Here is a 22419-nt window from a genome sequence, read left to right on the forward strand (position 1 = left end):
AAAGAAGCTCATGACATTATACTGAAATACAAGTGGAAGCGTTTTAAATTTAAACGTGTATGCCACATGGAAGATAAATGAGATATAAGCTGGATTTTGCATGTTGTGTCAAAAATGTGTTTGGAATTAATAGTTACTTTACAATTCTATATAGGTGTTTGCTGAATTTATATAACATTTATTGTTTTACATGTTGTTATAGTATTTCCTCCTACACATATATTTGTCCAGTGGTTAAACTTCAGTTTTAATCTCAGATGCTGCTGAAGTTCACACTTCCTTGACTCAGAAAAAAGCTTCAGCAGCTCACCATGTTCACTATCAGTATGAAGCAACCATTACAGTGCCACAAATTCCCCTATGGATGGGGCAGGTGGCTGGTCAGCTGGCTGCCCCCAAAGAAGGAGGAGTCTCTCTTTCTGCCCTCCTCTTCCTCCCCCCCCCCCCCCGTCTCAGGGCCAAGTCACATATTATAAAGTCCCCATGGTAGACATGTGGACTGTCCGCAGTGGCGGTCAGGGAGTTCTGAGCTGGGATTCCCAGGCATGTGGTGGCCTGATTTGGTTTGGCACTGTAGTGTACAGGGAGAAGGGGCTTGCGTGTCCTGCCCATGTTGTTTTCCAGAACCGAAATGGCCTTGGGAGTTGCTGTTTGCTCCTCTGAGGAACTTACATGTAGCCATCAGTACATGAAAGTTTTTTCAGTGTGGTAAATAGCAGCTCCCCAAAGGCCATTTCAGGTTGGGAAAATGGTGCGGAGGGGTGGTGGTGGCATTAGCTCCTTATCTCCGTGCACTCTGGTCCTGATCCAAATCCAGACCCCTAAGCCTGGGAACTGAGTTCCCAGCACAGAACCCCAGCACATCTGATCCAGTGTCCAAGGCTGGAAATTAAAAGTTTCCAGGCCAAATGGAACCTTAGTGGTCATGCGCTTTGGGAGCCACGTGCCCAAGAGTGCAGCAGCAGGTGATATTCCTATGTAGCTTTTTACCCACGTTCAGACTTTTGTGGAACAGTGTCAATACATTCACACGTTTATTTCTAATCCATTGTCTTTTTCCTATAGTTATTTACCTGTTTGAAACCTTGTCTGGCAAGCCAATGGGAGATGGAAAGCCTCTTAGTCATAAGGTGATGTACACAATATACTGATATCGTATGCAATATATGTTGGAAGAGATTATTTCACATTAGTTTAAAGCTTGTTGAGCACAGATAGAAGATGGCAGGAGATGTTACACAGGAGTAATAATTTTCTTGGTTGAGAGTGTGTTCTCAATTTCTAGTCCCTAGCATATTACCCATCAGAAATCTGAGTAGTTTTGGATTGAATAACTTTAATCAATGTTCAGGCATCAGTGGTAAGAATGAAACATAGGAAGATTTCTTTCCAGCATAAAGTTACAATTTACAGAAGCTGATTCATCTGAAATAAACAAGACAACAACACAAAAAGGAAATAAAATTATGATGAAAAAAATTATAATGACTAAAATAGAAAACAGTTGTAATTTGACAACCACTACAATCACTGTAGTTTTTACAGAAGTTAGCACACAGTAGTTTAGAAATTAAAATTAAAGAGACAGAGGTTTCTAAGTTTATTTATTTATTCAGTTTGTGCATTTTTATCCCATATTTCTTCTGAGGTATTTAGGATGACTGATACTGTTCTTTCCTCCTCCAGTTTATCCTCACAACAACCCTGTGAGGTAAGTTAGGCTGAGAGAGAGTGGCTGGCCCTAAGTTACACAGTGTGGATTTGAACCTGTTGGTCCCAGATTCTGAGTTCATAGTGTTTTAAAAATTACTAAAATGTAGGGATATGCAAACGTTATGGAAAAAGCAAAAATGTGTTGATAAAAGTGAAGAATACTAACTGAAAGTGTGCAAAATCAGATCAAAATAACTTAAAAATAGACTTTGAAAATTACATAAGGATAGAAGGTATGAAAGGCTGAGCAAATAAGAATTGGAAGTGGTATGCCCTCCATTTTTTGATGTTGAATGACTGATCCAAATAAGTTTTGTGGGTATAAGGAGGTAGAAGCAGTTAAAACTGGCGTTGAGTTTGTGAAGTACTCATTTTTACAGAGGCGTGGTCAGAAATGTATATTGAAATAGAACATGGGGACGCATGTAGTACTCATGTGTGGCTTGTATAATCCACACCTGTGTGTTATGGTAAAAAGAACCCTTTGCAGGACACATGCCAGCTGCTCCTTTGCAGAATGAGGCAGGAGGAGTGCCTGGGTTCCCCGTCTTCCAGACTGGGCCTGGGGGATTTTGTAAACTTAATCCCCCTCTTCCCCCACAGTGTTCCTAAGTGTTACTTCCAGCCACACTGGCTAAAAGCAGCCAGTGCAGGTGTGCTAGCTAGGCGGGGTGACATTGCATTTCCCTTTGAATGGGAGTAGTGTTCCTAATAAAGAAGATGAATTACAGCATTTCTGAGTAAGACTCCTCTTATCTCTGACCTCGATCTTACTTTTTTTGAGCATAGCTAATCATAGCTGTTCTAACGATTAATGCAATGGAATTCAGAGGCAGAGCACACTGACGTCTCCTTGATGCTCCTTGCTTTTTAGTGGCTGTGTGTATTCCCATCTGTCAAAAATACCCCAAACTCCTTAGGAACTGCTAAATTGCTGGAGACATTTGCTTCTGGTCTGAAACGCGTTGGTCCCCTGCAACAGCCATCTGATTTTAGAACATTTTATATCTATTTTTATTATCCACTGATGTAATAACAACATTATTTCAACAGTAGACTCTTACCTGAAGCCCTGCCTGTCAGTCTAAATTATTACTGTTCTCAGTCTAAATAATTTCTGTTAATACCTTCAACTCAGGATGGAGCTGTACATTGCCAGGCGAGCACCGAGTACTTAACCCTGTATTTGTTTCATAATGCTAATGTAGAAGAGTGGTTTTTAAACCTTCCCCACTTGTTTCTCTTGCTAGTTTAACCCAGGCCCCCACCTAGGGTTGCCAGCTCTGGGTTGGGAGATACCTGGAAGGTTTTGGGGGTGGAGTCTGAGTAGGGTGGGGTTTGGGGAGGGGAGGGACTTCAATGGGTTATAATGCCATAGCGTCCACTTTCCAAAGCAGCCATTTTCTCAAAGTGAACTGATCAGTTGTAATAGCGGGTGATCTCCAGCCACTACCTGGAGGTTGCCAACCCTATCCACACCCACCGGGATCTAATATTGTAAATCTGGGAGAATTTGTATAACAGAACAAAATATGGGGAAACGTACAGAGCAATCCTGAGTGGGGGGAGGTTAGTTAGGGGATGCCCGGGTACAGCAGTGCTGTGCCGTCTCCTGAGAGGCTTCCCGGCCCGAAATAAAAAAGTGGCGATCTGCACAAACCCCCATGAAACTCTTCCATTGCGTTTCACGTGGCTACGCCAGCTCTTTTGCAGGACTTTGGTAGCTAACTGCCAGCTCTGCCCCCAGGAATGCTGCCACCGATGTCGGCGCTAGGTATTGTGCTGGAAAAATATTGCTGTGGAGGCAGCGCGGGGGGCCTGAGGTTCGCGCTGCTGTGCGGCTCCCTGGAGCCAGCATCCGTGCCCACTTAGCGCAAGGGGCACTTATGCCCACGTTGGGGTCACACCGGCTCCTGAGCAGCTCCGCCCCCTCTTCAGGTTAAGCACCAGCCTGCCTACCAATATTCCACAAAATAAAAAGGATTCCACTCCCACATTGGCATTAAGCACAGAACACTTCTGCTGAGGTACTGTGTACTTTCAATTTCACAAAGTAGTGAAACGTTACAAAAGAACCAATAAAGTATACTAACATAGGGGTTATTTTTATTGGTTTTAGTAATTGATATTGTTGGTACTGATGTTTACATAAAAGAGAGGCCATTTTAATTATGCATAGGAGACACAGTATTCTTCATTTGTGAATGCACCATGATGCATTAAGGCTAGAATTTCACAGGACTTCATCACTCTGAGTAGTTCTATAAAAGTGAATTGGCCAGTTCTGAAATAAAGGATTTGAGGGGGGTAGTATTTATCTCAATCAACACAACTAGCTTTAAACAACTTATCATGTGTTTATTGTTTCATTGTCATTTAGAGTGGAATCCTAATCAGAGTTAACTGCCTTCTAAGTTCATTGATGCCAATGAGCTTAGAAAGGTGTAGCTCTGTTTAGGATTGCACTGTAGTTCTCTCACTTGACCGTTACCTTTCGGAACAGTAGTTTTCAGTCTTTCTAACGATGAAAAACTATGCACAACAAAGTGATAACCAAAGGGGAAGCCCAAAATAATAGAGAGAGTTATATAAAAACAATGAGAGAACAGGCAAAAAAAAGGCAATACTTTCATGCTAGGAAAATACTCTGATTAAAATATACAGTTCTGATTGTGAGAGTGCTGGTTAAAGACCTGGTTAAGGTGATTTTTTAAAAAAAATTGTACATGCTATGCAAATTAGTTTACATGGTAAAGTGGATAAGATGATTCAATTCCCTGGTGTTGGGCCAAGTCACTATCTTTCAGTGTCACCTATCTAATAGTGTTGTTATGAGGAAAGAACAAATCGAATAAGGTTATATTGTAACTGTCTCTTGATTCAAAGTGAGAAAGTAATAAAACGCTTTTCTGTAACAGAGCATTATGTTTTTATAAAACATTTCATTTCTTATGCAAAAATTATGATTTATATTATAGACAGAAATCGTGGAAATCGCCTTAGACCAGAAGGGACTTACAAATGAAAGGAAAATTGCTTTTGTTGACAAGAACAGAGACCTCTATATTACTTCTGTTAAGAGGTTTGGGAAAGAACAAAAAGTAATCAAAATAGGTAAGAAGTTCTTAAGCAACATTAATCAGCTTCCTGCAACAGATTTATTTTTAATTTTCTGGTTCATTACTGACAAAATGAAAACAATTGTTCATTTCACAGCTCCTATGATTGATGCCACATTTCTCTAAATTGTGTGAAATTGTAAATTTCTTTAAAATTGTGTTGAAATGGTAAGTCATGCAGCACAGAATACTAAAGTCTTTATTTTTTTTCCAGAGTTGACTCTTACATTATCTTAGCTGTTGTACCATAACATCTTTGCTTGCCACTCCACTAATGGACGACTCCCAAAGTCAAATGGGAAGAAAAGACAATGTGTCTGCTTCCCACATTAGTCTTATGCAAGTGTCACATAGGAAAATCAAAATGTAATGAAGGATCAGACTAAAGACCCATGTGGTACACCATTCTATTTAGGGTTGCCATGCCCAGCAACCAGTGGGAGGCAAGAGTGGTGGGGACATGGGGGATAGCTATCAGCATTCCCCAGAAGTGATGTCAGTCTTCCCTAGCAATCGCTGAAAACTCTATGGTTTTAGCATAGAATTTTGGTAATTTCTAGATAAGCATGGCGTCACTTCATGGGTTTTCCTGGAAGTAACATCACACTGTTGTTGACTGATTTTTTTTTAAAAAAATGATTTTTCTCCTCCATGCTGGGGATGGCAGGGGCTGCTGGGGATGGGAGATCTCCCACCCCCAGCGAGCATATGGCAATGCTAATTCTGTTTCAAACAGCAACCACAAACAGAAAATGCAGGCAAGACCCTTCTCATTGTTTGCCCCCAGCAAGTTCATCTGAGATGCCATTTATCTGTCTTAGCTAATAGCTGTTAATAGAACTTTGCTCCATGAATGTATCTAATTCTCTTTTTTTTTAATCGTCACCTCATCCTGTGGTTTGCACGAACAAAGCTTCTGTAGCAAGTAGATGTGTCAGAGGCCTCTCCCACATGATCTCAGTTCTGCATTAGTAAAATGGGGGAAAGCCATGCTGAAGAGGCCCCAGGCACAGAGGTAGCACTGAAAACAACCCATAGTGACTGGTATATGCAGGTTAGCATCATGCAAAGATAAAATTCCAGTAGTTTGCTTGGCAAACATTTTTTGGAAGCACAGATGTAAGAAGTATGTCTGCAGTACAGCCAATGGCAGAAGTAATTTATAACATCTGTGAATCACTTCATAGTTGATAAATGAACAAGCTCAGTGCCTTTTATAAAACAATCGGCAATAAAATAGTGTTGACATTTAAACTGATGTCACTATATTTTACAGAGAACAGCCCTAAAATCTGAATGTAGTAATGTCATAACTCTTTGCGTTTCGAGCTGTTCCTTTGTATGCTCGAGAGTGCTTTGTTAGGAAGGCAATAACACATGAAGGTTTAATTTTCAAAGTGCAAAGAGTTTTCACAAATGTGTAACATGACTTTCCGGTTTATACTGCACAAGTAAAGAGCAGATACTCAGAAGCTGTGTATACTTATAATGAGAACTGGCAGATTAAATAAAGCAGGCAAACTATTTCGCACCATGGCTGTGTGTACATTGGACACATTTATTGGTTTCCGAGGAAAGAGTTTACATGAGAATTATTTGGATAGTAATAAGGAAATCCTTCTTGTGAACAGATGCCATGTTAGAGTACTCGGCAGAGTTGCTGATATATATTTTAGGTATATTTTAAAATACAGACACTGAAGATTTGCCCAAAAATTTCACTATGTTGTAGCTAAAATTTGCACAGCATTGTCAAAAAGTAAGTTTAAAAGAAGCCAACAGAACTATGGTCAGAGTACTGTTCACGGTGAAAGAAACAGTGATGAGTATTATTTATTAGGTTATTTCTGTACTGCCTTTCAGCTATAATGCCTCTAAGCGGTGTGTAACATAAAAGTACCCAGTAAACACTAAAAATTATTAAAACCAGTGAAACAACAAAACCAGTCACACTGTGAAGCATAGAGTCTTTCTAGCATCTGAAAACTGAAGGGTTGATGTTTTCCTAATCTGTTTGCTGGAGAAGCCAGGGCAAGAAGGCCCTGTTGCGTTGTATCAGGTAGAGCGCACTACAAACGCTGTTGCATAAAGCCCCAGTTGGAGGGCTCTGGGCAGCCCAAACAGAGTGCTTAGGGATCAATAGATCTCCACTGAATGGCACCTGTGACGGATAAGGAGTTAATTTGCAGCAAGAGCTGACAGACCAAGAGTGGGCGGAGCCACAGGGAGCTGACACTCTGAGCTCTGAGAGACACAAAGCATTCAAAGCTTGGGACCCAGCCTGGATAGGAGGCTGTGAAAGGAGTCGAAGCTCGGGACCGGCCAGAGAAGGCTGTGACAGATTGGAAGCTTGGTAGCGAGACTGAGCGGAAGCCAGACTGTACTCTGCGAACCTGAGGGGTTCTGTGAAAGCCAAAGCTATTGACACACACACAACCTGTGGTAGTGACAGGAGTGAGAATTGGGCTAGAGAGGACCCATTCTCAGGTCACAAGGGGAATTAGTCTCTGAGGTAGAGCTATTCCGGTAGCAGGGAGGTGTGGAGGATTACAGCCACTGGTGTGGGGTAATCAGGGAGAGAACTGTAAGAGGGATTTTGGATATTTCCCCAAACTTCTGTGAGTTCTCTGAGGAGGGAAAGGAACTCAAATTTCCTTTGCTCCTGTGACCTAGGCTGGGGACAGAGTCTGAGAGTCTGAATCTGAGTAACAGTTCTGAGGGACAGAACTAAGCGTGAAACTAAGAACTGAAGGAACTTGAGTGAAGAAAACATCTAAGATATCTCTCTGAAGTAATCTTATGTAGATAATCCTGACTTTGAGTTTTCCCTCCAATTTCTGCCTTTTCCTTGAAAATCAATCTCTGTGAGTTCTGTTCAATAAACTTCCCTGTTTTGTCTGTTTAAGTTAAAAAGCCTCTTGTGTCATATTTCTCTCTGAGGTAAATACTGGTGTGGGATTGGAGGAGAAGGAAAATAATCTCCTCACAAATGTACTCAGGCCAACGCTTTTCCCTCAGCATATACAGACAGGCTGAGAGAGTGGGATATTGAAGTGGTTGAAAGGGTAGGGGTGCGTCATAGCACCCCTTGTGAGAGGACGTTTCAGAGAACTCACCCCAGAGACAGCTAAAGCAAAGACCTGTCCATGAAGTCTTCAGGATTTATGCTTGTTGGTTGTATTTTAATCTTTCAGGGCACAAATTATATTTTATGAAAATTCAAACATGAATGTTGTTTTGCATAGAATGCACAACTGGGCTAATGTTTCCTTGGCAAGGGAGGCTGAAGCTCCTGATGCTTCTCCTGTATTGCAGTGCCATAAAGCCAGATGTTCTTACTTTTTGTTAAGGAACAATGGTGCATACTTTGGCGTGGAATGACACGTGCAACATACTTTGTGGACTTCAAGATACACGGTTTACAGTCTGGTATTATCCCAGTGTCGTGTATGTAGACAAAGATCTCTTGTCAAAAACCCTCTATGAAAAAGATGCAAGGTATTGTTTATTTTTATGGCTAGTGCTTATTAATTATTACCCTCCACTACCAAAACTTTCTCCAGTTCAGCCATTGGGGTTCCACAGCATGGCATGCATAAGTGCAATTACATTACGGTATAATGGAGGGTGGTTTTTCTTTAATTTGAAATAGGGGCTTTGTTTGGATTACTCTCAGCACAAACTCCACTTCACATCTCTTAGCCTCAAGTTATCAGCTACCAGTTTTTCCCCAGCTAGCTGCAGATCACTGCTTAACTAATATGATTTTAATGTTGGGTTAGGCTATAATCCTAAGAGTAAGCACTATTGAATAAAATGGGATTTCTGAGTAGACCTACTTAGGATTGCTCTTTGCACTAGCTGCCTTTAGGCTAGTTGTTAATATGAAGCTCCACCCTACAGACATTGGCTTGAGCTACTCTGATGTAAAGCTCAGAAATTCAAATTAGACTATGTTTCTTCTCAAAACAATTTTCTGATCTCTAATAATTATTTTGTTTCAACAGTGAATTTAGTAAAAATCCCCAGATTGTGAGTTTTGTTGGAAGTCAAATAACTATCAGAAGAGCTGATGGCTCACTCGTTCACATGAATATTTCGCCTTATCCAGCCATACTTCATGAATATGTGAGCAGTCCAAAATGGGAAGATGCCATCAGACTGTGTCGCTTTGTTAAGGTAAATATCAAATTCTGCAGCAAAGTTCATTTTTGTGATTTTTTTTTTACACACGTAGGAGTAGCGATTTTTTCAGTTCTGAAACAAGAACTTGTTAGACTTCTGTGTCCTCCTTCCACCCCACCCCTCTGCAGACAGCAAAGGCAATACTGTCACAAGATGCTTTTGAAAATCCCCTCTCAGAAACTGCTTGCGATGGTGCTGTAACAAACCTGCTGTTCAGAAACATGACAAAAGATTTCTATCCTTTTTTTCTGCATCAGGCCAATAGTAATAATTATTTTATTTATGTATTGTTTTATTTATACTCTTCCTTTCTCACTGAGAGTCAAGATGAATTACACAGTGTAAAATGGAGATAGACCAGACATCATAAAACAAACAATAACCACAGGGCAATAGGTCTAGGATTACAGTTAGAAAACAACTAATCATAAAAAATGGAATTACTAAGGTAGGCCAGTGTCATAAAAGCAAGATGATGATGATAGTGACGACGATGTTTTTCCTTTTCTAGGCATCAAATACTTTACTGTGTATTTTTTATTAAGAAATAACAAAGTGGATTTTTTCATGCGAAGAGTCCCCTATTGCTAAAGAATTGAATTCCCCCTGAAAACATATTTTCTGTATCTATCCATGTATTATCTGTCTATCCACCCCATTTGTGTTGCTCTTATTGATGCAGCATGCCAATTGTCGGATAGCAACTGACCTCTTCTCCATATGAACTCTGTCTGGCTGCCCACATATTACTCAAGCTGTATCCTAGGTGCCTCTCTTGGCTCTTTAAACGCTGGCTTGGCGGACACCATAATACTGTGCATCCTGTTTTTGTTTGGCCAGTAGACTTTTAAGAACACAGGAGAAAGGGGCTCATGCAACACTGTGCTGGCTGCTTGTCTTGGCTCCTTTCTGATACGAATACAGCTTCATGAGATCATTAAATTGCGATAGAGGAGTAAGTAGCCTTGCTGCAGGTGGGAAGGAGGAATGCAGGGCCAGCAGAGCAGGGGGGCAGTGACTGCCCTTTGACTATTTACAGGGCAGCCTTATTTAGTTAAAAAGTTTTTTTTTAATCTTTCATTTCACTCCGCTCCCCAATTTATTTCTGGTAACATAATCAACCACAGCAGATGAGGTGAGTCACATGAACACATGAAGCTGCCTTATACTGGATCAGACCCTTTGTCCATCAAAGTCAGTTCTGTCTACTCAGACTGGCAGTGGCTCTCCAGGGTCTCAGGCAGGGGTCTTTCACATCACCTCCTGCTTGCCTAGTCCCTTTAACTGGAGATGCCAGGGATTGAACCTGGGACCTTCTGCATGCCAAGCAGATGCTCTACCACTGAGTTACCCTTCCCCAAACATTATCGTGATCTCTTTAAAGATTTCTTCTGTTTAGCACAATGTAAAGGATTCTTACATTATTCTGATTGATTTTCAGATGATTCAGAAGGGAAACTCATTTCAGAATTTTTTGTTGTTAATTCTGTAAAGTTAATATGTAGATGGGCCACAATCCCCAAACTCTTAATTGTAAATAGTGCAATTGAAATTAGCAGTAGAAACGTAGGTCAATTCGGTTCATGCCAGGGACCATTAGAGCCACTAGCCAAGGCCTGGCTGCCCCCCATGCCCCCCTGCTTGGACTGGTGCAGCTCGGGGGTGGAAAAGCAGCAGTCAGCTCAGTCAAGCCGTGTGCAGCCTGGTGAAGGTGGCGCTCAGATGGCTGTACCCAGCCTGAATGGGCCATGGACAGCATGTAGATGAAGGCACCCAGCAGAGCCATGAGTTATAACATCCAAATCACAAGATGTCATAGTCCGCATTGGTCAGGCCGCACCTGGAATACCATGTGCAGTTCTGGAGGCCTCGCTTTAAAAAGGATGTGGACAAAATGGAGTGGTTGCAGAAGGGAAGGCCGAGGATGTTCGGGGGCCTAGAGACCAAGCCCTAAGAGGAAAGGCTGAGGGACTTGAGAATGTTCAGTCTGGAGAAGAGGAAGTTGAGGAGGGACATGATTGCTCTCTTTAAGTATTTGAAGAGCTGTCACAGAGGAGGGCAGGGAGCTGTTCCCGATGGCAGCAGAGGTTAGGACTTGCAATAATGGGAATAAATTAGGGGCAGAAAAGTACTGGCTGGATATTAGGGAAATTTTTTTACAGTGCGAGTAGTTCGGCGGTGGAATCTGCTGCCTAGGGAACTGGCAAGCTTCCCCCGCAGTTGCAATCTTCAAGCAGTGGCTGGACGAAGACTTATCAGGGATGCTCTCCGCTGATCCTGCATTGTGCAGGGGGTTGGACTGCATAGCCTGTATGGCCCCTTCCACCTCTATGATTCTGTTATTCTGTGTGCTGAACTGTGCAAGGTATGTGTCTGGCCAGCCAGCAGGCTATCTCCTTCTCCCTTCCTCCTCCCGGGGTTGTGTGTTTTGAGGACCCTTTTCCAGGGCCGTTTCTTCCTCCCAGTCCAGTTCATGCTCACAGATTCCAAAGGGCTAGCCATGTTAAGTCTGTTGCAGCTCCCTCCTCCAAATAACCGGGGAGCCTTCCTGCAACCTAAGGAGCCTTGCACCAGTGTAAGAGGCATGTTCTACCAGCAGAAGGCTTGTTGTGATGGTGGAAGCCTCCACCATTAGTGAAACAGAAACTTTGAAATCAACTCAGAGAATCTTTTGGTACCTTAAAGACACAATCTATTTATTGTGGCATAAAGTTTCAAGACCAGAGCTCACTATGTCAGATGCAGGAAAAGTGCATGGTGGTTTATGCATCTGATGAAGTGGGCTGAATAAAAAGAAAATACCAATGTCATTGATGTTTGTCTGTTATGTTAAATGCATTGCTGTGTTAGACAAAACAGATTATGCTTATGTTGTTACACCAAGATTACATCAAGTAATTTCACTATAATGTCCTATCTAAATGTGTAACTTTTAAATTGAAGGTTATTAATACTAATTTTCTTTCCATTGTTTGCAACTATATGTCCTTAATGAGGTTCTTTAACATTAATTCTCTTTCCTGCTTATTTGTTAAAATAGTGTGTGTGTGTGGTTCTACCTAAGCCAGTATGGTGTAGAATGTTGCGCTGGGATTGGGAGGCCTGAGTTAAAATCCCTTCTCAGCCGTGAAGTTCCATAGATGGCTTTGGTCAAATCACTGTCTCTCAGCCCAACCCACCTCACAGGATCGTTGTGAGGATATAATTGGATAACTTGAGTTCCTTCGAGGAAGAGTGGCATACCAATAAGCTAAATAAATACATCCCTTGTACTATAAATAGCTAAGAAGGAATATGTTTAAACAATTCCAAAGCTCTTTTTATTCCTAATTTTTGACCCCTTTTCTCTCTTCTGGTTTCAACTTTTTTCCTGCTTATGTTTCAGAAAGAAAATAAAATTGTAGAAGTGTTCCTTCTCCCATCCCTAAATGGTTAAAATCAGAACAAAGCGCACATTTTGTTAATTTGTTAGATAATGAAACATCTCCAAATCACAACTTGCTACATTCTGGAAAATCTTCCAGAAATAGTTTGGATGAGAACATGGAAAAATGATGGTCTGGAGAAGTGCTGAAATAATCGCAAGGTTCAGTGGTGAAGTAGTGAAAATTAGCTCCTGTTCTTAACTGTGTCAAAAATTAATTGAAAGTTTGCACAATTAGCAAGCAAGGATTTGGGGAAGGGGCTGTTATGTAGTTAAGTTGTTTTGACTGGTTATTGGATTTCTGACCGTCTGTCTCACAGAGTCATCACAGTGCTGTGCAGGGGTCCAGAAATAAGAAACTGAAAAGAGGAGAGGCAGGACAATTCTCTTAAAATTGGATCGCCCTCTGAAAATGATACAATATTCCATTTTATTTTAAAACAAAAGGAAATGATGATAGATACAGAAAAGCCCCTTAGGGGGGAAATGTGATCATTTATAAGTTTAAGCTTCAGAGTTGTTTTTCTAAGGTTTTTAATTTGTTACAAGTACAGAAAACTATAAAACCCAGTTACAAACGTTTACTAAACTGGCAATTCTGCACAGTAGTGAGGACTGTACTAGCCCTGAAGAGCATATAAATGATGCTTGATCAGGATCACAGTATTCACTGGAAGTGTTTTCATATATTGAGTGTATGCTTCTATGATACCCATTTACATCTCTGCTTCTGTATTTGGAATAAATTATAGCTATTCGATTATGACCTCAAGTGCTCTTGAAAGCAGAAAGGTGGAGCGAAAATGTACCAAATAAAATATGTTATCTACTCATTTAAGGAAACAAACTGGGAGAGGGTGACAAAAAGCAGATTCTGTTTCGGTGACTGTGACTGTATAGGTGTATAAATCTTTGCGTAGCAGTCCAGGGTGCTCTTGAACTGTAAACAGTTATTTTTAATTAATCATCCTGGCTCACAGTGTAACAATTTTAAAACCTCAATATCTCTAGGTTGTTTTTGCTGAGTTTACTCATGAAATGTCTTTGCACTTTGATGCCCACAAGACCCTCACCCCCGGGGACCCCCATTTTTGTCATGCCTTGTTCCCCCATTTCTGTACATGAGTACGCCTGAGTGTGGGCCTAGAAATGACAGCTGGAACCTGAATTAGAGTTATATCAAAGGGCATTGAGTCATGCCACAAAATGCCGGGCAGTTCCTCTGTCAATCATGCGTGAAACCCACCCTAAGAGGGTTTCATTCGAGGGCCATTTCCCCCCAAGGACCTCAGAGCCTCATCCCAGATGATTTTATCTCAACGAACGACTCAGATTTCCAAAGCTATAAGCAATGGGCCAATTCCAGCAATTTCTCAGCTATCTAAACGACTGGACAAGAAGGTTCCAGCCATATCTAACTTCCAAATTCCCCCTGGGAATCCTTTGTCTCCAGGCAAAAGGAAGAACCACATAGACAAAGGGTTTCTTTTCAGGCTTGCTCATCTTCGAAAGATTGCATTTTTATTATCACCACATTCCAATGCCAGCACCCCTTCCCCTCCTCATCCCAGGCCAAAAGGTATAAAAAGCCCCCAATTTTCGTAGCCCGATTTTGGATTTATCCTGTTACCCCAAACTTATGGTTGGCCCTTCTTCTCTCCAATCTCAACTTTCTACTCCATCGACCTGCCGCTATACTACCCTCCCCTGCCTGGTCAATTTCACTTCCTGAAGCAGCTTCATCACTGCCACAGACAGTTTCTCTTCAGGACAAGCTTATGTGTCTCTTTTTTTATAGGCTTATTATTCCCCCTATAAGCAGGCAGCTTTTCTAGGGAAAGGTTTTTGTGTGTTATTTACCACATTGCTTTTTCCAGTCTATAATTTTCATTGTTGCTTTTTCTGTACTCCATAGCTTAATTTGGTCTCGTTTGCTGGTTTATACAATAAAACTCCTTGTGTTTAAGAGATTATTTCCCCTCATTTTTTGATTGGAATCTGGGCCTTTGTATACATAGGCTAAAGATCCCATGGATATAGGTGCCCAAAATACATGTGTTTATTCCATGGAAGCAGGGGGATGCTTTTGCACATTATGGCCCTGACAAAGGTATCTCGATTTGGGTAACAACTGTTGCCAAAAGGAGTTTTTCATCCAGAATATCCATATATTGAATATGCTGTTAATATAGCTTCAACCAAGGAACTCTAGCCCTCCCCCCCAAAAAAAAGCTAAACCATTTTAAGACATGTTTGTTCACCTCTTTAAAACAGTGGATTTGTAAGTAATTACTAATGACTGGATCATGCCCATAACGTGGAAGCAAATGGTCTCATGGGAAACCACTTCTGAAACCATGAAGTGATATTGATGGTGGAAAGTGCCGTCAAGTCACAGCTGACTTATGGCGACCCCATAGAGTTTTCAAGGCGAGAGATGTTCAGAGAGGGTTTGCCATTGCTTGCCTCCGTATGGACTTAAGAGAGTTTGGAGAGAACTGTGACTGGCCCAAGGTCACCCAGAAGGTTTCATGTGGAGAAGCAGGGAATCAAACCTGGTTCTTCAGATTAGAGTCCGCCACTCATTAGTGAAGGTCAACTCATCTTTATTTGGTTGGAAAGGAATACTTGTATTAATGTAAGAGTATTGTCTTAATCTTAATATATTGATTGCATTTTTAGGATCAAACTTTGTGGGCATGTTTAGCAGCTATGGCAGTTGCCAGTAAGGATATGGATACAGCAGAAATAGCCTACGCATCCATTGGTGAGGTAAGAAAATGGGGATTAACTTTATTTTTAACCAAAGCAGATTTGTTACTTCAAACGCACTAATTTTCTTGTAACGTCTGCATATTTTTAAAAACAGATAGACAAGGTTCAGTACATCAGTTCCATCAAAGATCTTCCATCAAAAGAATCAAAGTTGGCTCATATCCTGCTTTTCAGTGGAAACGTACAGGATGCTGAAATGCTGCTTCTTCAAGCTGGCCTTGTTTACCAAGCTATTCAAGTCAATATTAACCTTTACAACTGGGAAAGGTAGAATATTTCTTATAGATGCTACTGATGTTAGAGGTTTGTAACGGTAACTTTATTTTCCATTGTTCTGTTAGGCCTTTGTTGCCTACTTTTATTAACCAAAATTGTTAATAGTAGCCCAAATATTTGAGAAAATATTCCCTGCCCCACTCCCTGCCCCCAAACCAAACATTTTCTTTCAGAATTAATGTTGAAACTATATTGAAGAAAATCTGGTTTTGTGATTTTTAAAAAAATAATAATTTAGAATTAAGTCACCAGTGTAGGTCACTTATTCTTTCATTTGGCTTTAAATAAAGATCAGACTGAGTCTGATGCTGGTAATATTAATGTAGAATGGCTGGGATTCAAAAAGCTACTTTAGGTGAGTCCAGGGCCTGGCTGGTACCAAAATGAAATTATTTTATTGTATGTTGAACACCAGATATCCATGCCCTATGCTAAACTGCTTTTGAAGCTTTCTTGTTTCAAAAATGGTTCCTCTACTGCAGGGAGATCTGTTGCTCAGGCAAATGCCCCAAACCCCAGTGGGCACATGGAACTAAGGTCCGGGCCATTATGTTTGTCAACACTTCTTCAGATTCCTGGCCTACTACATCTTTCCAAGCCCTCATATTCCTGATTTTCAGAATTTTTTTATTATTTATTGATATTCTGTACCTTTCCTGAAACCTTCCCTGGTTTACTACTACTTCCCCTCAAATTGTCCTCTCCCTAGGATTGCTAACCATTTGCTAGCAACCAGCAAAAGGATTGGGGGCCACAGACAAACAAGAACAGCATTGTGATGCATTTATGTCATTTCTGGCTGGAAAACTGGAAGTGACATCACCTCATTGTGCAATGTTGTGACATCACTTCTCGTTTTTTAGCTGGAAATAATATTGTGTGACTCTGTCCCCCTCCCACTTTTCTGCCACTGCCCCATTGAGCACTGGTGGGGGGACAGGGAGCATCAGCAGGGGTTCCACCATCAGAAGCGGGCAATTGGCAACCCTCCCCTCCCAGTGCCTGGAGACCAGAAATGTGACTTAGTTGTGTAGTACCACACTAACAAAGCAATCTTAAGAACACTTTCCCAGGAGCAAGTCCCACTGAACAAACTGAGTAGAATTTTGAGTAGACTTGCTTAAGATTTCCCTCTAAGAGAATTAGGAAGTCATTGTTTTAAATGTCATTTCTTCCACAAATTCACAAATTTAGGTGAGCCGCTCAGCCTCTTTTCTCTAAGCTTCATTCCCCTGGCTTTCATGTTGTAGTAGTTTTTGGGGGGGTTTTAAGGGCAGAAGTGATTCACTAAAAATTTCCAATCCAAGGTTCATGGTTAGGGAGCTCTGTATGAGCAGGTGCTTCCCATTCATGTCAGTTGGAGAAAGCCATATTTGTATGTTACTGTTGCATGTACACTGAAGCAAATGGTTCAGACTCTGTTCATGCAAAGCTCCTTATGTATATTGGAACCATCGGGTTGATACACACAGTGGATCCCAGATGGTACAAGTTAAAATCTAGTAATACTTCCCCAGTGAGACCACAGTAGTCCATTGCATGTTATACTAGACTGCCCACAGATGCATGAATCTTTCTTTAAACTTGATGATAGTAATATTGCTTTAAAATGATGGCATGGTCTTTCTGAGAGTACTGTAGTCAACAGAAAACGTAAATTTCAGTTTTTTCGCAGCACTGTAAGTTCAGTAGAAACATATAACTGCTTCTCGTGACATACTTCATAAAAATGTGTCTGGCCCATCAGCTTTGCCAGTACTAATGCTAGGTTTCTTGTTGCTTTATGTCAGGAAAACTTTCCACCAGTGCAGTCCACGAGTGCAGTCACTCGTACAGCATTTTTTTTTGTAACCCAGGCATTTGTAATAAAGCCAGTTTCTGAGTTCAGCCTGATGAGCTCATTATTATTTTCTTCTAGAGCGCTAGAACTCGCTGTGAAACACAAGACGCACGTTGACACAGTTCTGGCTTACAGACAGAAGTTCTTGGATGACTTTGGTAAAAAAGAAACGAATCAGCGATTTTTGCAGTATGCAGAAGGGGCAAGTATTCTGCAGAACTCGAATTTCACAATTTATTATCTTTTACTTTTCAGGACGTTTTGAGGCATAATTCTAGTGTTATACAGAGCTGAGCCAAAGTATGTCAGGATATGTCCCCTAATGGTCTTGACAACCATGCTGTGTATCTATTATACAGCTGGTAATATCGATGTAGAAGAGAGGGAAGAGAAGCAAATTACAGTGAGGGTTTGTTTTAATTGCTGAAGTTTTTAAGCTAGAATCATAGAGTTGGAAGGGACCACCAGGGTCATCTAGTCCAACCCCCTGCATAATGCAGGAAATTCACAACTACTTCCCCACACACCCCAGTGCCCAGAAGATGGCCAAGATGCCCTCCCTTGTGGTTGTGGTTTCACTAGCACAAGTTGGTCCAGTAGAAGATGCCGTCTTAACCTGTTCCAGTGCTGCATCCTGTGGGACCAGCACTCCAAAAGCACCAGTACCTTTCAGAAAAGGGCAATCTTTGGTAAGGTATAATGAACATTATCTGAAAATCATATGCAGCTTTTGGCAATCCTCCTCATAATTCTTATGCTTCGTCTGTATAACAGAGATAGAGACTTAGAAAAGCAGCCTGTGGGACCTGCTTGGCTAGTAGCATCTGGAAAGTTTTGACTGTACTATAATGGATCTCAGCAGCCTCCAAAACAACATAAAACCATTGTGGCAGAGGGAGGCCACGGTTGGCTCTGAAGTCACAGCTGTTATTTGTGCCTTCTTTGATGGAAGGGCAGACTTAGCACATGAACAAGCAGGGGAAGTTCTAGGCTGGAATCCAAAGAACAATTTAGGCTCATGCAAAGACTTACTATGTACCCTGCTGGCAAATATTTTTTTCACTGGTTCCCATAACATGTCAGGTTAAGACGTTTCACCACTATTTGAATCCTGGCCATTTATTATTTCTAATAAAACAAAGGACTGAGTTTTGGTAAGAAACTACACCTCAGATTGTGGTGAAGATGGACCAGACTGTGGTAAAGAATGGTTCCATCCATTCCATAAATTTCACTGGTAAATATCTGATACTCTTTTTAACAGTTAATTGTGATGACTTCATACATTAGATTTTGCAGTATGTGCTACTATATTAGTAGCTCCTTCTGAAGTTAAACTTAAAAATCTGGTTACCAAAAAATGGAAATAAAGATGGAAATAAATCCTCAAATTCATAAAAGTTTATAAAGAACCAACATGTGGAACATAGCGTTCAGTCAGTGGGAATAAGATCTGTTGATGGGCTATGTTCAGACATCACTGTAAAGTAGCTTTCTTAAACCACAGTTAGTTGCACAAACCCTGGCTAATTTATCAGATGGATACACAACTGCCCACACTTTTTTCCAAAATCTTATTTAGCCTGCTGTTTACTTCCCTGTCCATTTCTGAGGAGAATACCCAGATGATACCCCAAGCTCCTTTACATAGCTACGCTTCTGACAAAGCCTCGCTGCAAGGGCAGCTTGGTTGATCACCTGCAATAAATGGAGGGAGGGGAAGAAGTGGGGATCTAGAGCAGGTCAAATCTGTCTCTTGAGATGGTTGTTTTCCCTTCCCCTCCCTCTTTCTGTCTAGCCTCTTGATTGAATTCCTGAATTTTAAACTCTGTGTCAAAATAAATCTTTGAACCCTCCTCCTTCCCTTGCCTTTTCACTGCTTTTTAAAATTTCCTCTCAGGGGAGGCTGACTAGCAGGGACGGAGTGTGTGGTGAGGAAATAAAGGGAAGGAAGGAAGTATCCTTAGAAAACACTACAGAGAGCTGAATGCAACTAGAGGTGCAATTTTTTCAGTTGGGTCTGTGTTTCTCTCTCAGTGTGCAGGAGGCTAGGAGAGGCAGTGCTACAGAACAAACTGGGATTTCTGCATTTGGATGACACAGCAAACCAGTTAGTACAAGCCCCAGCTAAAGTCGGGTACATTCCATGATCCAAAATTCTGTTTCGCCCAATGGTTTTGACAGTCATTTTCTTGTAATGGTTCTGAAATATATGACTCACTGCCAAGCCCCTCCCCCCTAAGGCTAGGGTACCCTGAAGTGTGCCACCAGAAATGAAATCAGCTAACCTCCCATGTGCACGCTGAAAGGGTTTGCACCTGCACACAGGCTTCTTTGGGTCTCAGCCACAGTACCAGGATTTAGTTTTGTTTTTTTAACTTCCCTGTCATGTTGGAAACTGGCAAATTTCTTGTTAGGTTAATTTGTATGACTATACTTTAATTAGGATTAATGGATACTTTCCTCTCCCCCATTCTGCAGCTTGAAGTCAACTGGGAGAAAATCAAAGCCAAAATAGAGCTGGAAATCGCAAAAGAGCGAGAACGAGTTGCAGCTACTCCAGCAGCCAGAGCAAGCGTAACCGTACAGCGCTAAGTGCCGTGCGGATCACATTACGAAGTGGTCTGATCACGCTTTGCACCTTCCACATGCTGGTGAGCCTTGTGGGAGCATGGGGTAGAGAACAACGCCTGGCTCCTGAAATGCACATGAGTCTTTCCTGCAAAAAAAAAAAAAAAAATCTTTTTGACAGGAATGAATTCTGAATATACAGTTCTGATGCTCATGTGAGAAGTTTCAGAATAGTGCATGTAGCAGACGCTGAAGGATCAACTCTCAGTTACTGTAGGATTTTGACTTTGGGCTTCTCAGATCTTAAGGGGGAAATTGTCTTGAGTTAGTAGAACAGTTGAAGTATTTTCTTACATAAGTAAATGATCGGGTTGTCCAGATTTTGTCCAGCCAAGTACACAGTTCCTCTTAAAAGCATACCATTTGTTGTCCTAGAATTTGCATGCTTAATATAGCACATCTTTATTCATTTACAGGCTGCAGTGTAATCTCTACCTCAAAACTAAGATAGCACTACACCAAGTTAGCTGTTCTGAAACTGCTAACTAAGGAATACTGTCATGACATTCAACAGGACTTTTAATTTCTAGCGGGGAATGATTTTTCAGATTTAAGTGTTAAATTTAGAATGAAGCCTGATAAAACAAAAGTGTAATGATGAAGAATTACAAAAAAAGCGATGTGAGGGAAGATCGATGATTGGACCAACTTCTGTTTACACACAACTGTACAAGCTCAAACATTCCACCTTGAATGCCTGATTTTTTAAACCTCTTTTCTCTAAATGCAATGAAATCCATCCAGCACTCAATCTGTTTTGTAGTGTACAAACCTTTTTTAAATAATTGTTGCATTTCCTAAAAATATTTAAGGTAATAGAAGCCTTAAAAAAAGGTTCACATATCCTAGCTACATAAAAGGAAAGTATTTTGTGATGGAAAGTTTATGGTAATTTCTATTAAATAGATTTGATTTCTCCACCGCTACCAGGGCTTCTAGAATGATTCTCAAACACATTCTCTGGTGTAGCCCCATTTAGTAGACCTAAGTATCCTCACAACTAGTGATACCAGGAATGCGTTGTTTGTGTCCTGGTTGCTGAAATGTTTTTACAATACTTATACTTTGACATAAATTACTATTTTGAATGTTAACTACTTGTAAGTGGTAACAATGTACTTTTTAATAAATATTCCAGATTCTTTATTGAGGTTTTTTTTATAAATAACTTAACGAAACCCTTATCTTTAAGAATGTATAGTACCTTGAAATATTAGAGACCACTGTAGGCTTTGTTTCTTTTGCCAAGACAGTACAGTGCTTTCACTATGACTGAAAGCCAGTTTGAGTGGGCTTATTAGCAAGGAAAATGCTGGAATTTTTACTGTAATATACAAAATAGGATTCATGAATATCATCACAATTGAGTTATCACAGTAGAATGTAATCATACAAACCTGCCATTTGTACTTTGGCTTTTGTTTCTAGTCTGTTCTTATATAACCTAATTGGGATCTTAATTGAATTAATATAAATTTATATATATAAGCAACTGCTATCCATTGTAACAATATCCTAACTAAAACTAGTACACGAGCAAAATGGTATAAAAATGAACAAAACGGAGTCTATACAAGGCAGATGGGCTGTTCCTGTATAATGAATTAAAATACAGTTAAAACAAATTTATCAACTAACTTGTATACTTAATCCCAACAGTACAGTCTAAACAGAAGTATAAATAATTAGACTTTTGTAGCACAGTGAACCTGCACAAATATATCTCCTGGCAACCCAAGCAAACACTGCAGTTTCTCAAAGCACTGAGCTACAAGAAGAACTAAGGCCATTTACACAGGAGACAGACAATCTTGGAATGTGTTGTTGAATATTGTTATCGAAATATAGAGAGCCCAAGAAAGATGTTTTTAAGCCAAATGCACATTCTGGATTGCAGCACAGCCTCAAATTGGCCATGAAAGCTGTTGCATGTATTCACAGAGCAACATCATCTAACTTATTTAATTACAGATAAGTCCCATTTAAATGCTGTGATGTATGGATGGATGACAGTAAATCTGATTTGTTGGGAGGGCAAATGGCTAAAATCACAAAATCGACACACACATCAACAAAACAATGATGCTATGTAGTTTGTTGCATCCGTTGAAAATATTTGCCAGATCATGGTCTTCAAAAGCTTGTTACTCCTGGACATGTGAACAATTCAGCTATCAGAATGGGGGTTTTGTGTACTTTTCATCGTTAGTCGTGTCTTCCCCGTGCCTGTCAGAGAAAATCAGTCTCCATTTTGTGTGAGAAAGAGCTACCCATACTATGCAGCAATTGTTGAAGAGGACTGATTTATCATAATACAGTTAACTTTTAAAGCATTTGAGGGAGTTCAGCCTATTACAAGAAGCATGGGCAGAAATTTATCCCAAGTGCTTTGTTTTCGAAGGGTTTTTAAAATATATTTCATCTATGTTTTCAGAGGCCTGTTTTCTGTTCACTTA

The 22419-nt window shown here is 40.6% G+C and overlaps 1 protein-coding gene across 1 annotated transcript in view; it reads left to right on the forward strand.

Moving 5' to 3' along the window:
* Positions 1 to 19940, forward strand: part of IFT80 (intraflagellar transport 80) — an 83277-nt gene extending 63337 nt beyond the window's left edge. The window contains exons 12-19 of the mRNA XM_056850380.1: positions 1066 to 1130; positions 4692 to 4827; positions 8183 to 8330; positions 8840 to 9011; positions 15124 to 15213; positions 15311 to 15483; positions 17411 to 17534; positions 19814 to 19940. Coding sequence (XP_056706358.1) covers positions 1066 to 1130; positions 4692 to 4827; positions 8183 to 8330; positions 8840 to 9011; positions 15124 to 15213; positions 15311 to 15483; positions 17411 to 17534; positions 19814 to 19927 — 1022 coding nt within the window. The 3' untranslated portion in view covers positions 19928 to 19940. The remainder of the gene's footprint in view (positions 1 to 1065; positions 1131 to 4691; positions 4828 to 8182; positions 8331 to 8839; positions 9012 to 15123; positions 15214 to 15310; positions 15484 to 17410; positions 17535 to 19813) is intronic.
* Positions 19941 to 22419: the final 2479 nt, after the last annotated feature.

The sequence above is a fragment of the Euleptes europaea genome, chromosome 5 (assembly GCF_029931775.1).
Source record: "Euleptes europaea isolate rEulEur1 chromosome 5, rEulEur1.hap1, whole genome shotgun sequence".
NCBI lineage: Eukaryota > Metazoa > Chordata > Lepidosauria > Squamata > Sphaerodactylidae > Euleptes > Euleptes europaea.